At 37.9% G+C, this 17,753-nt stretch overlaps 3 protein-coding genes across 3 annotated transcripts; 2 read left to right on the forward strand and 1 right to left on the reverse strand.

The window, feature by feature from the left end:
* Positions 1 to 245: 245 nt before the first annotated feature.
* On the forward strand, positions 246 to 3,165 carry plvapa (plasmalemma vesicle associated protein a). Its single transcript, XM_079820077.1, has 5 exons — positions 246 to 723; positions 1,063 to 1,135; positions 1,303 to 2,015; positions 2,179 to 2,665; positions 2,780 to 3,165. Exons 1-5 carry the CDS (start codon positions 337 to 339, stop codon positions 2,830 to 2,832), a joined length of 1,713 nt encoding a protein of 570 aa, XP_079676203.1. The 5' UTR covers positions 246 to 336; the 3' UTR covers positions 2,833 to 3,165.
* Positions 3,166 to 6,890: 3,725 nt separating this feature from the next.
* Positions 6,891 to 16,412, forward strand: ano8a (anoctamin 8a). The gene is made up of 17 exons (XM_079819818.1): positions 6,891 to 7,279; positions 8,624 to 8,734; positions 8,951 to 9,083; positions 9,239 to 9,377; positions 9,481 to 9,577; positions 9,681 to 9,797; positions 10,325 to 10,452; positions 10,575 to 10,736; positions 12,267 to 12,419; positions 12,542 to 12,668; positions 12,855 to 12,910; positions 13,038 to 13,112; positions 13,208 to 13,849; positions 13,996 to 14,187; positions 14,296 to 14,427; positions 14,955 to 15,065; positions 15,240 to 16,412. The coding sequence occupies exons 1-17, from the start codon at positions 7,261 to 7,263 to the stop codon at positions 15,867 to 15,869; spliced, it is 3,024 nt and encodes a 1,007-aa protein (XP_079675944.1). The 5' UTR covers positions 6,891 to 7,260; the 3' UTR covers positions 15,870 to 16,412.
* Positions 16,413 to 16,414: 2 nt separating this feature from the next.
* On the reverse strand, positions 16,415 to 17,678 carry mrpl34 (mitochondrial ribosomal protein L34). The gene is made up of 2 exons (XM_079819819.1): positions 17,560 to 17,678; positions 16,415 to 17,072 (listed from the first exon to the last, which is right to left on the reverse strand). Exons 1-2 carry the CDS (start codon positions 17,613 to 17,615, stop codon positions 16,754 to 16,756), a joined length of 375 nt encoding a protein of 124 aa, XP_079675945.1. The 5' UTR covers positions 17,616 to 17,678; the 3' UTR covers positions 16,415 to 16,753.
* Between the last annotated feature and the right edge of the window lie 75 nt (positions 17,679 to 17,753).

Consider the following 17,753-nt stretch of genomic DNA (forward strand, 5'->3'; position numbering starts at 1 on the left):
CTGTTCAAAACAGCACGTAGTCAAACCATGTGCTTTCTCAAGTGCCAGCATGCTGTCAAACAAAAGGATCTGTTTTGGCAGGACGTGCATATTAGAACAATGTACAGTTTAGGTCCAGGCCAGCCCTTCAGCAGTGCGTGATGTTGTTCTAACCTCCGGAATCATAACCATAGGGTGGACCAAGGATGCGTCATGCAATGGGAGGTGCAGGAAAACAATATAAGCTGGCAGCGTTAATATATTTCACTTCTTATTTTGCCTTTGATGTTTTAGGAGAACAATTTTGCATAGTGAATGAACCTGGGGCTTCATTGATTAGGCCACATTTGAGCAGTGATGTACAAAAGTGGTTATTCACAGACCAACTTTGGCTTGGCTGCCAAGAAGATGCACAAGTCCAAAGGCAAGAGCTGTGGTTACTACATGAAGATTGTCTTCTTTTTCTCCTCACTCATCCAGTCTTTGATCATTGCCAGTCTGGTGCTCTTTCTGGTGTACGGACAACCTGAGCATACGGTGGAGGAGAAAAGACTGCAAGAGTTGGACCAAAGTGTCAGCAAGCTCACGATGGAAAACTTCATTCTCCGTGGGAAGGAAAAGAACCTCACCAAAGTTCTGAATGTCACTCTCACTGCGAAGATGACCAACGACAAAGCTCTGTCTGAATTGCGCAGACTGGCAAACACCTCATCTTCGACAATAAAGGTCATGCAAACAACAATGGTGAGATTTGAGCTAAAAAGTATTCAACTCATTTATTGGTTGCAGATGTTTCATCCAAAAGAGAATGCCCTAGTGAGAAGGTAGATGCATTTGATATGATGTGTGTGGTTCTAAGAATGTTTTCTTAACGCTATAAAACAGTAATTTCCAATTTTAATGTTTAATGTTTTAGGATGTTTTTCCTTGGTTATATGAACATTTTGGGAAACTTTAGCAGAATGTTAATGGTAAACCTTTATACTTGTATACATGAGTTTTAAAGCAGACAGATATTTAGAGCATTAAAACGCCTCACTTCAACCTCATTAAACAGTTTTTCTTTTTGCTTTGTTTTTACAGTCTCGATGTGAGATGGAAAGAAGAATGGCCACACCTCGCTCATGCCCTCCTACGTTCTGTCCAGATCCAAATGGTGAGATGGTTGAATATTTACTTTACTTTTACATGGTAGATCAGTACAAAAATTCAGGGTTTTTGTTTATTTAACACACTGAATTCATGTATTTTCGGTCAGTAAATGTAGAAATCTTCGGTTCAATAAACATATAGATCAACTGATGCGACAATTTGCTTTTCCAGATAACAACAGACGTTTGCAAAGTATGCTCCTGCAGTCAGAGGAAATGCTAAAGCTGGTCAAAGCGAACTTTACTCAGACGATGGCCATTATGAGAACTGAGTTAGACAAATCCAACAAAGACAAGGATGGGTATCACTTAGAAGCAATTGGACTGAGGCGAGACAAGGCTTTCCTTCAGGAAGAGCTCAACTTGTATCAAAAGAAGTGCAAAGAGGATTTTGTCGAGTCTTTACGAGGAATCCCCAACGTCACCAAAGAATTCCTCAAAAGGATCGATGACCTCTTCTCAAAACACATTTCTTTCCAGCTAACGTGCGATAAACAAAGAAATCAGCTTGAAGACATTAGGGAAAACTGTAGCAGTCTTTCAAGAGAAGTTGAGAACAAGCTTCAGTCATATCTGGACATAGTGGGGAACCGGTTCACACAAATTAATGGAGAAAATGCCAAATATGTGATAGAGAACATACGCCTGAAAGAGGACTCTGGTTGGTGCAATCAGAATCGCAGTGCCATGATTCGTGAGAATCGCAAGAATCTTGAGCAATTTCAGCTCAAGAATGACCAAGACAGTGAAAAACTTCTGCTGGAGAATAGAAAACTAAAAGGAGATAACGACCTGAAAGAAAGCCTTCTTTCTGTGAAAGAAAAAGAAATTAAAATGCTCTCAAAAACCATTGAGACTCTCAATACCTCACTTGCCAGCTGTAAGGTGAGGTTAATATGGTCTTTCAACTTATATTTAAACTAAGTTTTCATTGTATTTTATTGTAATATTATAAAACTCTTATTTTTGCAGTTAGAAAATAATGTATATTTATAACGAACTTTAGTTGTTTACTGAAAAAAACTTTTCTCTATACTTTCTTTTTTAGCCACCAATGCGATCTAGCCCATTCATGCCAAATCCCTTCGGTTCGCCAAACATGCCATATGCTGGCGGAACTGGTCTGAGTTCAACAGGACTAAGCAAACCAAACATGCCATGGCCAGGAACAGGCTCCGCCGGGCCAGTATTTCCCAGTCTTAATGGTGCAGGATCAAGCACAAAATGGGGCAGCACAGGAACAGGTGCGACAGGATCATTAAGTACAGCTTCAGGGGGGACAGGGACCCTTTCAAGTGGACTGGGCAGCACAGGATTAGGTGGGCCAGGATCAAGTAGAACAGGTCTAGCCCAGACAGGGACTAGTAGTTTGGGTGGAGTAGGACCGGGGTTGACTGGATATGGCAGTGCTGGATCAATTCCTGCTGCAACTGGTAATATTGGACAAAGTGGAACAGCATTCAGCAGTGCAGGAACAAGTGGAGTAGGGATGGGAAAACCAGCCGGTGGAAGTGACAGTCAAGCATTAAGCCAAGGTAAATCAAGCAGAAGTGGTATGAGCCTGCACTTTTTTAAACTAATAGATTCTCTTTTTATTTACTCATAGTGTTCTCTTGCATAATGCATAACCTTTTGTGTTTAATTTACAGCCCAAATCAATCTCCATCTGAAGGAGCTGCATCGTTATTCACTCCCAAATTGAGGGAGAGAACAAAGTCCTGGCAAAAGCAGGCTAAGCCTGAAGTGTCTATATACAGACTGATTTATTAACTGTATGAAAATAGAAAACCTAAATGTACTGACGCTGCAAGTCTGTAGTGTGAATGCTAATTATTAACATGAATATTAATTATTTTTTGTGGGATGAAGCTGTTAATGTCGTTTGTGCATTTATACTTGTATATATCTTATATAAATATAGGCCTATATCTTGTATATAAAATTTGCATATCACCATAATTGTCTTTCATAATGTTTTTTTTCTAAAAGAAATGTGTCTTGCTACATGGAATAAAGTAAATAAACCAAAAAATCATGTCAACATGTTTTATTCATATTTTATTCTTTTTTATTTTTATTTTAATATGTTAAATAATTGCTCAAATAATGAATAGAGAATGCAAGCCACACTAGTAAAGCATTATCTGCATATAAAAAGGGGTAAATATGCCTTGGATGTCCAATTAATATGTTGCAGTTAACCATATTAAATTGCAATATACTGTAAGTGTGTATGCCCTGCTCATAATTGCTAAACCTGATAATGCCTAAAATGTTTTTGCATTTTTTTCAGCAACCAAACAAGCTGGAAACAAAATGAACAAATGTGTTTACAGAAATGTCTCCAGTCCCCAGGTGTGACACCAATGCGGTAAAATGGACATACGTACAAGAAGAACTATCAATGAATTTTCAATAGGTCCACTTCACATTAAGCCTAAAATAGCTCTGGCTAACCATCAGGCTATTGTCATTGTTTTGCGTCAATGGGAAGCACTATTTAAAACAGAGCCTCTCTCCAACCAAAGCAAATCCATTTAAGTGTCATACCGAGTCATCACTCAACCAACGTGCAGGAAAGTTCAACTCAGTAGAGGGATCGCATTAATGCATTCTGACGATAAATATGTTGCGAAATAATTAACCTTATGATCAAAATTAAATATGCAGCAAGTGAGTATTGTGATTGAAGAAAGAAAATGATCTAAAATGCAGAGTAAGGTACTGGCAACTTTCACCATGTGAACATGATGTAAAACAATTAAAATAATTTCCCATGTCAACAAGCATCCTGTCACCAAGTGACAGGATGCTTGTTGAAGTGCCAAAAAGGTGGATCAAACAAAAACAAAAAGAACAGGGCGCCAATTAATATATAGAGGCGTCAGAGAAGGAGCCTGCTACCCAGCTTAAAGGATATCCTTTGTTTGACATTAGTGATTTTCCACTTAAGACAGTAAGATCTCCTGTTCTCAAAGAGTGTAGACAGGTTTTTGGTGGCTCGGATGTCTTGGACCTTGACAGCAACTATTTTGAAAGGTCTTTGTAAAGACACAGAGACATCTACAGAAGACAATACAATATTGTTTGTGGGTGTGGAATGTTAAGTGCCATGTCTCTGAACTCTAGCTGATGTCACTTACCCTGGGTAGTTATGAAAAAGGCCAGATTAGGTTCACCTGGGCCTTTCTATTTCCAGCATGCCCCTTTGTAGCACTACTATTGACCTATTAAGTTTTTCTTTTGAAAATAATCATGGTGTTCCACGTCTCGGGGTAAATATCCCTTCTCCACCCTCCACCATGGGAAACGAATAGATGCTTATTATTATTACCTCCTTCCTACCTAGGTCACAGAACTCATCACCTTTTGTCTCTATAAACTCACATACTTTGTTCCCCCAAAGCACTAATTGCATTTCCTATTTGCTTGGCCCTTCTGTGCCTACCATTCTGGTAAAGACATTAAAGACCAAAACATTTCTCTTGTTGACCTCTACACATGGTCTCTTGAGGCTACAGATTATGCAATTTTTCAAAATGGTGAAAACAGCAAGTGCTATTTAAAATCAGACCTCTTAACTGTCACCCCCCTTTTTGAGAATACATATGAAAATGCACTATCCCAACTTAAAGGGCTATAATTCAAGAATTATTTGGAATATAGACCTAAGTTTGGTCTTGTTTTAAAGCAGACACTCAGCAGATTTTTGCTAATTTTTGGCAATTCAAAATATCAAAGTATGAAAAAGTTATGGAAGTTTAAATTGACTGTAAATAAAAAAATATATAAAATATATTATATTATATAAAATATTTATTTTACAAAAATGTTTTAATTTAAAATTACTATAAAATCAAAGCCATATGTCTAACCAAGTTGTGTTCCAAATTTGAAGTTGATATCACAAAAATTGTTCCCATGAGATTTTGTTTAGGCGCAATAACAAAAATAGCCACCGGGTGTCATTGAAATTCCTTTGATTGTTTTTTTGATGCATTTTCCTGTAATTTTCTGACCAAATGTCACTTCCATCACAAAACGGTCACCAAATATGGAACCTTAAGACTCAGACCTTTCCGACGATATGTGTTTTGTCAAGATTAGAAAAGATTTTGATTATAAGGTAGTTAAAATAAATGTTGTAATATGAAACATGACACCGCCCACTAGGGGAGGAGCGTGCTAGAAGAATTTAAAGTACCATTCCCATGGTAATGCAACTTCCAATTTCAAAACGGTTTTCACAGGATGAATTTTTAGTTTGTAAGCTTTCGAATGATATATGAAATATGAAATATATGATACGAAAAAAAGGCAATAAAAAAAGAGTGCCAGGTGTCTCGCCAGCGGGACGGTGATAGATAAGGGGTTAATTCGTTTTTTTTTTTTTTTTACAAACCCTTTCATTCAAATGATCAACCATTAAAATGACTGATACTTTTATATGGATCTGCCAAACTCACTCAATATGCTTCATACTGATATGATACAGGTATAAAAATGATAGAGACATACAAAATGTTAATGGAAAAAGTAAAAAATAACATTTGTGTGTTTGTCTAAGATATCAGTGCAGCCTTAAATCTTGTCATTCATTTATATATGTTAAATATGGGTGAATTTAGGTTGATTTGGACACTTTTTCCCTGAATTCAACCTGAATTCTGCTTCTATATTAGGGGTAACAACAAAGTATCAAAACATACCGTAATTATTAAAATTATAGACCTACATACACTTGTCAAGCTGAATAGCCATGCATAAACCAATTATAATAGCATTTAGAGTATGTTCTGACTTCTGACAGTGACAGTTTGAAATTAATTTCATGAATTGTCCACCTCCTAAATTTCTTAAAGAGTTTAAACATTCTATTGTCATCTCAATTATCTTAATTTTAAAATGTTAATATGTTTTTATATAACTGTGGCTTTACAAAAGTAGCAGGGTGACAGTTGTATAGTTTATTTGGGCATTACTGGCACTGTGCTCATTTCATGACACTACCTTGTCACTTGACGGATATTCTAATGCTTTTATCTCTACAAATATCACGATTTTTAATAATCAGTAGTTTAGTGACCAAAATCATGGTAACAGAAACAGACGATTTAAGATCGCCCCCTACTGACAAAAGTAGCAAAATATGAGATAAAGTGACATTTGTCCTTGCTGTTGTTTCAATTTTCTTCTTTTTCTTTTTTTAATTATGCAATACACTTTAACAAACGGGGTTATAGTGGTAACTGGGATGGCAACAACGTAAATGTCATATCAATCTAATAAGATGTAGGCCTAGTGAATTTTTTTTCCCTTTAAAATGTGAACATTTTCTAGTACAAGGGGAATTCGGTAACACATGGGGTAAAGAGGCATCTTGAAGAATAAAAAGAAATAAATATAAAATGCTACTTTTTTGGACTTACTGTTTTTTTGCGTTGGGAAGAAATTCCTATAATAGCACATGGTAAAAATGTCAAATTTTTATTGTTTGTCAATAAACAAGTTCGTATGGGACATAAAACATTCACTTTTATGGAATAACTCTTAAAGAAGTGCTCGACATTGTCTGAAATATAGCTCAATCACAAACCCCTTAATATATGTTCAGTGTTTATATGATCGCTATGAATTCCAGTCTTTGTCATACCTGTGCTGAAGTTCCACATCTTTGTCCGCGAATGCTTTGCGCAGTCACTCTGATTGGTTCGTTTCTGTACATCTATAAATTATGCACCTCACGTTGCGTAATTTTCCAGTCAAGATGAGACAGATGGCGCATACACCAACTTACTGACAAGTTACTGGGGAACAAAACAGAGAAAAACAGCGAAATAATAGAGCTACGCTGCCAGGGTACGAATAAATGGTAGCTGAAACCGCTCTAGTCAAATGATGAGGAATTCAGATGAGTGTTGACAGCGCCATGGATAATCAATGTCAACATATGATTGACGATTTATTCAGCGGTCAATGGACTTTCTGCACCTGTTTGCACCAGGAAAAAGGCTCTCGCCGCTGGGGAAGCCTCGCAGGATCCGGCCAAGCAGTTTCAGCACCAGCGCCGACGACGGCATCAGCACAGCTGACGTATTCATAAAGCAGAGCAAGGCGAACATCTCACGCGATGTCCTCGGCGGTTTTAGGTGAGTTACACTCCGATACCCGCCACGCAGACACTTGCATGTTGCTATCCAGCTGTCCTAGGTGAGTTCAAACCAAAAATATGCTTTCGCTGTGTTGTCTTTCTAGTGTATGACAAGATTGATATCTATTGGGGCAGGATACAAAACTAAAGGTTGATATCTGAAGGGCTGATGTTTGTCCAGTAAACATCATTTGCCTGTTCGTTATCGACTGTTGACATTGTCTGTGTTAAATATGGGCGCTTCACCTGTATGTGGTTGGCACATAAGCCCCTGATACACATAAATATTTCCTACATTGATTGTAATTGTGCTCTTTCAAATTGTTACCATTATGTCATCAAAACATTTGTACTTTAATGACCCCCTATAATTGAGGCAAAATCATTCTCCACCATATGTCCATTGATCCTGCTCGACAAAATACTCCCTTGACGTTCATTGTGTTTGAATGCAGTCACTTAAATCGATAACTGCTTTAAAAACTACTAGAGCTATAGCAAGTGAAATGCATATTCATAATGTCACACTAATTCATTCAATTCTAAGATATATATTTTTTCATTACAGAATGGCACCATAGTATGTTTTTTTGTCATCTTCAACAGACTCAGGCATGAAACTTAATTTACAATCACATTGTTACAGCTGCCAAAGCGAATGGGCTTAATGTTAAAACCTCAGCTTCATTTTCTTCACACTTCATGTAACTGCCACTTGAAAAGAGCACAGTTTGTGACACTGTGTGGTCACAAAACTGATGACATCTGTCACACAAGGACTCTGTTTCCTCCAGACTGCTTCCACATGATGAAAGCTGCGTTTAATGTATTGGCTGCTATGGTCAATAAAAGAACAACTAGATTCAGTTTGGCAGATTAGCAATAATCCTCTTATCCGATTGAAAGTAGCAGTTTCCATACAACAGCATACTGCCAGCAATCTCTCATTTAACCATATTTCTGAGCATAATGTTGAGCTTTAAGGATTTGTGTAAGTGTAAAGTGAGGCTTGTTTTTTGTGAATGTAGACAACGATTCGGTAGAAATGTCAGTTTGGTTTGACCTCAATAGGTTGATAGCTCAAATGTAAAGTTGAAGTGGTTTGTGATGCTGAGTGCGGACGTTTCAGTGGTCATATTTTTCTACTTACTAAGTAATTTTAATGATGCAGTTTATTTTTGGGTTCATCTTTTTGGGTCAATAAATGATATTGGTCTCGGCTTGTTGGTAACATTGAACTAACAAGCTGAGACCAGTAATGTGTTTTGACCTACATATATATATAGCCTATATACTGTTTATATAAGTATATATACAATAATAACTTTCCTCTTGCAAACAGAGAAATTGCTCAGAGGTCGTCTCTTTCATGCCAGGCAGTACCTCATGGGGCATAAATCTACCATCACAATGGCACCCGCTGAAAACTGTGATATTCTTATGACATTCCCAGGTGCTGAGGTTATTTCTTTTTTGCAGTTTTTGAATAATTTAGATGTGTTTTCCCAGCTTTACATCATAAATAGTATATAATATTTGCTACCTTAAAATATGCATTTTGCATAACATCTATTTTACATTGTATAAAAAAAATAAAGAGGGAATTTAATATAATTTTTATTAGATCTACTGATAAACATATTTCAGCATGTTCTCATCATTTCCACAGACAACACAGATGACCATACGCTGTTATGGTTACTGAACCAAATCCGGTTGGGAATTCCACAAATCAGAATTCAGATCCGACAGCATAAATACACTCACACCTATGCATTCTTCATTGCCTCAACCTTTGAGAAGTAAGAACGACCTTCTTGACTCTAGAAGTATCTCACAACAGTTATTGTATTGTATTTTTCCATATACAGTATAAAGTCTGAAACGTTTGACAGATGGTCACTCGGTCCTAAATAAATACAGCAGCAGAATCATCATTGTTTTTTTTTGTCTGAAGCTTGTTGCGTGGAGCTGAACAGATGGGGATGCAAAAGGCAGTGAAGCCACGCTATGGAGGCGGAACTCGCAGGTTTTCATGTGAGGAGGATGACATCTATGAAAACATTGAGAGTGAGCTGTGTTTCTTCACATCACAGGTCCGCCTTTAATCTCTCATTTCCTGTCTTTCACAATCTTTTCATTTGAATTCATGAAATGTCTGATGTCATAAAGTTTTTACCATCACACTCATTTTTTTAGGAACGTCAGAGTATTATCAAATATTGGTTGGATAATCTGCGGGCCAAACATGGCGATGCCCTTCATAATATTCACTTCCTGGCGGGTCAACCAATCAGTAGATATTTTAACAATTCTTTACTTCTAAAATGTTTTGTTTTTAGTTTAAAAATGCATGTTTTTTTCACAAATCTGATCAAAATGTTGTGTGTCCTTGCCAGTACCAGAGCTTATAGCCAGGGGAGTGATCCTTCAAATGTTTCCCCTTCATGAGGAGAGAATCCTGAACCAGTTGATGACATCCTGGGTTCAGGCAGTCTGTGAGAGGCAACCTCTAGGTGAGATCTCACAACTCTATATTTTCACCAACACGCACAAGAGGTGACAAACTTTTAGTTGTTCTGAGATGGCTAGTGCTTTTCAGTGTTTGTGTAATGAGATTCCTCCAGGCCTTGGCTCTTCCTTTAGCAAACAAACTCATGTGTATCTAGCTACTTTCTTCAGTGCTGACTGATTTGCTCTAAGCAAATATGAAGTGCTACAGTATGAATTCTGAATAGAAACTACCAGTCACTACATGTCTTATGTGTAATTAGATCTCTAAGAAGGAGCCCACATGTGATTCATTGCAGAGATATAATGATAGTTTAGGCATTTTGTATTTTACCCCTGTATCAATGTCTGTCGGCCTTTACCATGTTTTGGGGAAAAATAAAATCAACAATGCCTTTTATCCCGAGGGTAACAAAATAAGTAGATCTATTATATTTTCATACTATGCAAATGTGACCGATTTTCATTCTAATTGTACATAGTAAAATGGCTTATTCAAATTCTGAACGTTTGGTTGTCCTGTTCCTGACAGATGATGTGTGTGATTATTTTGGTGTGAAGATCGGCATGTACTTTGCATGGTTGGGCTTTTACACCAACTCAATGCTGTATCCAGCAGTGATTGGCTTTCTGCTCTGGATCTTTGCTGAGTCGGATCAGGCAGGTTATTTTCCTTAATATCGGAGTTCTACACTTTTAGAATGAAAGTATAAAAAGTATACAAGAGTTTTTCATTTGGTAATGAGGCTTGTTTTTTATAACCAACCTTTTTTCATATGCAGACAAGTCAGGATATCTGCTGTGTAGTATTCGCCCTTTTCAATGTGGTGTGGGCAACACTCTTTCTGGAGAGATGGAAGCGGCGGGAATCAGAACTGGCATACAAGTGGGGGACGCTGGACACCCCCACGGAGTCACTAGAGGAACCACGTCCACAGTTTCGGGTATGCTGACATCATTTTTACATGACCTTATATTATTAGACACAAAATGTATGATAACAGCAGGTGAAAGTCATTGATGGTCATCTCTGCCCAAAGATAATTTTTACTCGCATACACTATATTGCCAAAAGTATTGGGACACCCCTCCAAATAATTGAATTCAGGTGTTCCTATCACTTCCAAGGCCACAGGTTTATAAAATCAAGCACCTTGCATGCAGACTGCTTCTACAAACTGTTGAAAGAATGGGTTTCTCTCAGGAGGTCAGTGAATTCAAGCATGGTACTGTGATAGGTTGCCACCTGTGCAATAAGCCCTCACTACTCACTACTAAATATTCCACTGTCTGTTAGTGGTATTATAATAAAGTGGAAGCAATTGGGAACAACAGCAACTCAGCCACAAAGTGGTAGGCCACGTAAAATCACAGAGCCGGGTCAGCCCATGCTGAGGCGCACAGTGCGCAGAAGTCACCAACTTTCTGGAGAGTCAATAGCTACAGATCTCCAAACTTTGTGTGGCCATCAGACTAACTCAAGAACAGGGCATAGAGAGCTTCATGGAATGGGTTTCCACGGCTGAGCAGCTGGATTCAAACCTTACATTATCAAGTGCAATGCAAAGCGTCGGATGCAGTGGTGTAAAGCACGCCGCCTCTGGACTCTAGAGCAGTGGAGACGTGTTCTCTGGACGAATCACGCTTCTCTGTCTGGCAATCCGACAGACAAGTCTTGGTTTGGCGGTTGCCAGGAGAACGATACTTGCCTGACTGCATTGTATCGAGTTTAAGTTTGGTGGAGGGGGGATTATGTTGGGCTTGGCCCCTTAGTTCCAGTGAAAGGAACTCTTAATGCTTCAGCATACCAAGACATTTTGGACAATTTCATGCTCCCAACTTGATAGGAAAAGTTTGGGGATGGCCCCTTCCCGTTCCAACATGACTGCGCACCAGTGCACAAAGCTAGGTCCATAAAGACATGGATGAGCGGTGTTTGGTGTGGAGGAACTTGACTGGAGTTGACCTGTGCAGAGTCCTGACCTCAACCCGATAGAACACCTTTGGGATGAATTAGAGTGGCGACTGAGAGCCAGGCCTTCTCGTCCATCATCAGTGCCTGACCTCACAAATGCGCTTCTAGAAGAATGGTAAAAAATTCCCATAAACACACTCCTAAATCTTGTGGAAAGCCTTCCCAGAAGAGTTGAAGCTGTTATAGCTGCAAAGGGTGGGCCAACTCCATATTAAACCCAAAGGATTAAGAATGGGATGTCATTAAAGTTCATGTGCATGTAAAGACAGGCGTCCAATAACTTTTGGCAATATAGTGTATGCTGATTTGGTGCTCCAGAAACATTTCTTATTATTATCAATGTTGAAAACCGTTTACTATTGCTTAATTTTTGTGTAAACAGTGTTTTTCAGGACAGTAGTTTAGAATTTGATCATTATAAACTGGTTTCCCACCAGAGTTTAAACCAATCCCTGGACTGAACGGTAATTTTTGACTCCTTTTGCAACATGTATATCAGGGAATTAAGCGTTGCAGTCCAGTGACAGGCTGTGAGGAGTTTTTCTACCCACCCTGGAAGAGGAGAATGTTCCGCTGGTTGGTCAGCTTTCCCATCTGCATCCTCTGCCTCTGCTTCGTCTGCTTGGCCATGTTTATCTGCCTGGAACTTCAAGTAAGGACTCTCAACTTTGTTACAAAACTTACTACAACGGGTTATTTCAAATAACTTCTTGCAACTTAGTTTCAAATATATTGAGTATGCAATTGTTCCTAGATATTTCATGTCTTTTACAGGAATTTGTCATGGAAACAAAAGAGTTGCCAAGCATATGTAGATTCATTCCAAAAATTCTTCTGGCTATAACTGTTACTGTATGTGATGAAGTGTACAAGAAAATAGCTCTCTGGCTCAATGATATGGGTAAGACTTATATCAGCTAAAAACATAAAAGAATTTAGAAAATTAATTGCATACTTTGATTTTACAATATGGATATTGGGTCCTTAAATTAGCAGCAAACTTGCATTCTTTGTTATTTTACTGCTTATTTGATCATTATTGTTTTTTTTCTTCAGTGACGCCTGTTTATTAATTTTATTTTAACAGAGAATTACAGACTTCAAAGCACTTATGACAATAATCTCATCCTCAAGACTGTTTTTGTAAGTTTAACTCTTTATTTCATATATTTATCCATTTATTTTTGCATCCGAATATTGTAAAAACTGTATTTTATAAATGTATGAAGTGTGTCTATAATGGTTAAATTTAATGTTCTGCATTTTAAAGTTTCAGTTCATAAATTCTTACCTCAGCCTTTTCTACATCGGATTTTATCTCAAAGACATGGACCGGTTAAAAGAGGTAACATAGATGACAGAATAATATTAAAGCAACAATGTGTCATGAATAAATCATTCTGCACCCCACACAAAAAAATGACTGTCTTAAATTTACAGATGCTGGCTACATTATTGATCTTCCGCCAAATTCTACAAAATATCAAAGAAGTGTTACAGCCATATCTCTATGAGCACCATAAATTAGGTGCTCTGAGGACGTTATGGGACTTGATTCAAACCATGCTCCTGAACTATAGTCATTTGATAGTGAAAAGGATACGATTGACTTGCCAAGCCAGTCTGGACATGAATAAGATTGACACACCTCCAGAGCAATCAGAGAAGAGAGAGAGGAGGAGTTTAATCGGCAGCTACAGAGTTCCCAAAACAGAGGAGGGGGATGATGATGCTTGTCTGAAGCAAAGAAAGGTCAGCTTCACCGAGAAGGTGGAATACAAAGAGAAGGTTGTGGAAGCACCAACACAGGCCAGCTTACAGGACGATGACAGTCCTACCCTTGTGGAGGAAGGAATGGATTCATCCTTAATATTTGATATACGTGATGATGATGATGATGACGATGACAGAGAAATAGACGATTCTGTGAGTAAACCCTTAGGACCCCAGAGAAGAAAGACAAAATCTGCTCGGGACAACAACAGTCCGGAAAAGAAAATGTCCTGGATGGACCCTCCAGAGGAGAATAAACCGACTATTTTGACCCAACCGGAAATTGAAAGTTGCATGCTAATTTATGAGGTCTGTGCCCGACCACATTGATCATCACTCAGCTGATGCTATTGTTATTAATACAAGTTTATACATTGACACTTATGTGCAACTTTCTGAACCCAATTTTACTCAAATTGATTTAAAAAACAAGACAATTTTCTTTTGACTTGCAGGATACTCTCCAAGATTACCAAGAGATGTTTATACAGTTTGGCTATGTCGTGCTCTTTTCTTCTGCGTTTCCTCTGGCAGCCATGTGTGCACTCATAAACAACATTGTAGAAATCCGCAGTGATGCCTTAAAACTTTGCACAGGCCTCCAGAGACCCTTTGGGCAAAGAGTTGAAAACATTGGACAATGGCAGGTCAGGAGATCTATTCAGATGAATTGCTTGATAAATAATTCATAGCAGATTGTATTTCTTTTTTGATGAACTTGTTTGTGTTCTTGTTTGTTATTAAAATTTGAACAGACCGCAATGGAGGCAATGGGTCTGATTGCTATAATTGTGAACTGTTACCTTATTGGTCAGTGTGGACAGCTGCAACGACTCTTCCCCTGGATGAGCCCTGAGACGGCCATCGTCTCTGTTGTAGTATTAGAGGTAAGGGACAAGTAATATATTTTAAATAGCAAAAAAAAACTGATTGCAAAACAAATTTTTGGGGGGTCAGTAAGATTTATTTATTTTTTGAGAAAAGCATTTTGAAAGAATTTGATGACCTAAGTTGCATTTATTTGATAAAAATACAGTAAAACCATAAGAATGTGTAAAATTATAATTTCTGTTTTAATATATTTTGAAATGTAATTTATTCCTGTGATGGCACAACTGATTTTTTAGCATCATTACTTCAGTCTTCAGTGTTACATGATCCTTCAGAAATCATTTTTGATTTCAAATGTACTGCTCAAAAGCGTTTCTTATTATCAATGTTAAAAACAGTTGAGCCGCTAAATATTTGTCTGAAAACTGTGATATATTTTTCAGGAAAGTTAAAAAGAACAGCATTTATTTGAAATAGATCTCTTTGGTAGCGTTGTAAATGTTTTTACTGCCAGTTCTGATAAATGTAATAAGAGTATTAAGTGTAGTAAATTGATTGTAACTCTTTCTTATATGGTTTTCAGCACTTTGCCATTCTGCTCAAATATGTAATTCACATTGCAATTCCTGATATTCCAAATTGGGTGGCAGATGAGATGGCCAAACTTGAATACCAGCGGAGAGAAGCTCTCAAGGTAGCACAGCACATGATGAGCATAAACTAACAATAACCAAAGATTTTTAATGTAGCTACAGATATACTTTTTTTAATTAATTATCATGTTATGGCGGATAAATCTAAGTTCTTGGTTTGGTGAGTTAAAAGGTCTTGGTGATTGTTTTATGACAATGTGTTGTTTGTGCGTCAGAAACACGAACGCCTTGCTCAGCAGCACCAACAGCAGCAACGGAGGAAGACTGAAGAAGAAGAGGAACATCAAAAATTGTCAGAGGAATTGGCACGACAAGACGGTGAGCAAGACAAGTCTGATCTCAGTGGGGGTGAGGACCATCACCATGAAAAAAGCCATGGGGCCAAGTTCAGCTCCGGAGGAGATAAACTCAAGAGACCCAGCTCTCTTTTAGGCAACAATAACGTAATGAAACTCAAACAGATAATCCCACTTCAGGGTAAATTCACCTCTACCCCTTCTCCCACAAGTGGTGAGGCCAAACTTCCAGGTTTTCTGAAGTTCCTTAAGTCCCAAGAATTAAAAAAGGAAGCAGCTGCAGCGGTTGCGCCAGCAGCTACACATGGGAGCCATGAGAAATCGCAGTCTCCCAGCAAGTCCTTCAACCCAGGCAAACGCTTTCACTTTGGAAAAGAAAATCCATGTTCTGGTGCTGGTTCTGAACAGCAAGCGAAACCAGAAGATGCCTCAAGGACCAGTAATGCGCAACACACAAATTACCAAAATCCCTCACCAGAAGTGCTTCCATCTGAGGTTGAAAAGAGTGAGAGCTCAGAACTTGGTCATAATCTTTCAAAAAAACAGTGAATGAAACGGTTCAACAACTTAGTTAATATATAGCACTGATTGTAATGCTTAAATGTCATAAAGCAACCATGTAGTGAGTGGAACTGCATGTCAAAGATCATTTTAATACAATATGTTAATCTGAGATCTCCATATTGTTTTCTCACTGAAGGCGGCATGCTAAATCACCTGCATGATAAAATCTGTTTAGGCATGGGCAGGCAAGAAAAGACGTTTGAATGAGCAATGTAATCATAAAAATGATATAGATTTTCTATTTTTCTATGCATTATTATTTTTCTTATATGAAACAGTAAATATGACAATCTAAAAATATTGTATTGCCCTTGCTGATTTTGATCTTATGTGTGAACCCATAATGCAATAAAAAATGACTGTGAGAATACATTTTAAAAACAGTATATCGGACACAATATACACCGTTACTTTAGAGCCGTTTTTTTTACTTTTGTACTAGTACCATACTATCAAGTAAATGCACATCAAATCGCTTTTAAAAAATTAACTAAAATGCTTAAATAAAATATGATACCATACATCATGACAAATGTGTTTTTTATTTGTATAATATTATTTTGATTTTAACATATACTTCCTGTCCTAACTTCTATGTGAGCTGATGTTATTTGTGAAATAGTAAATGCTCTGATCTGATTGTAACACTGCATACAGCGGAGCTTTTGGCATGAACATAACCAACTGGAAGTATGAAGAAGGATCGGATCCATTACATTAAATTAAACATCCAATGAGGCTACTGCTGTGCATTCATTTATCAAATTTGACAACTATTTTAAATAGAACCCCAAAAGATGTACTGCACAGCTGACATTCAACTGAGATTAACTTCAAAGGTATATCAAAGCAACTGTCCGGTCAGAGTCTCAATGTGTGAGGGATTTTCGTCCTTTGAGCATTCGGCGCAGGATTACTTCGATTCCACCTGGAGCGCTAATTCTTTTGATCCAGCCATGGGTCCTTTTTCTTTTCATGTTCTTCGGTTGATATTCTGTCCCACGCTTGACTGTGCGGACTTGTTGGTGGTGCCAGAGAGGTTGCTGGAAAACACTGGCTCCCTCTGCTTTGGTGTTCAGGTTTTCTTGCAGGAAAGTTTTCTGCTCGCCCCCTGCCCTTGGCAGAACCAAGGAACTGATAGAGCGTAGTTGACTGCAGCTGAATATGGTAGGGGGACTGCCATTACTCCTGAAAGATAATAAGAACATAATGTATAATACATATACAATACATACACATGCATATCATAAATGAGCCCTGAAGACTGCAACCCAGTGTACCTCAAAACTGAAAGGCAGAGTGACAATGTACAGATGATTTTGTACATTGGTCTGTCTTTCAAGACTATTGTAAAATGAAATGTAATATAAATAAAAACATAGTGTCGCTCTTAAAAGGAAAGAGATCTGCATTTATTGCACTGCATGTCATACTGCATAATATGCACAGTAAAAATATAATTTTCACTATGTTCTAAAGCAGTCTATATTTAATCTAGCTGAGGTTTTGCAATACATTGTAATTAGATTAATATCATTGAGATTTAATTGCGTTTAAGGCGCGCGTGAAGTGAGGTTAACACTAACGCTGGTGGTTAAAATTCACAATTAACCAAACGTTCAGCAAACTGATTGACCAAAACGCGTTTTTTTAAGAAATTAGTGGTGCCACATACCAACACAAACTCTGTACCCCCGAAAAGCGCAAAAATGTTGTTCGTAACGTGTTCATTTCGGCTTCAGCTTCCTTCCATCAATATCACACCAAAGTCATCACGTGTCTTGCGTCTCTTCCTCTGCTGGAAGACTGGCAGGAGTTTTCAAAACTCACTACTGCCCCTTGAAGTCAAACTCGGAATAACATATGCGC

This window comes from Gobio gobio, assembly GCF_949357685.1.
Source record: "Gobio gobio genome assembly, chromosome: 6".
In the NCBI taxonomy this organism is placed as follows: Eukaryota; Metazoa; Chordata; class Actinopteri; order Cypriniformes; family Gobionidae; genus Gobio; species Gobio gobio.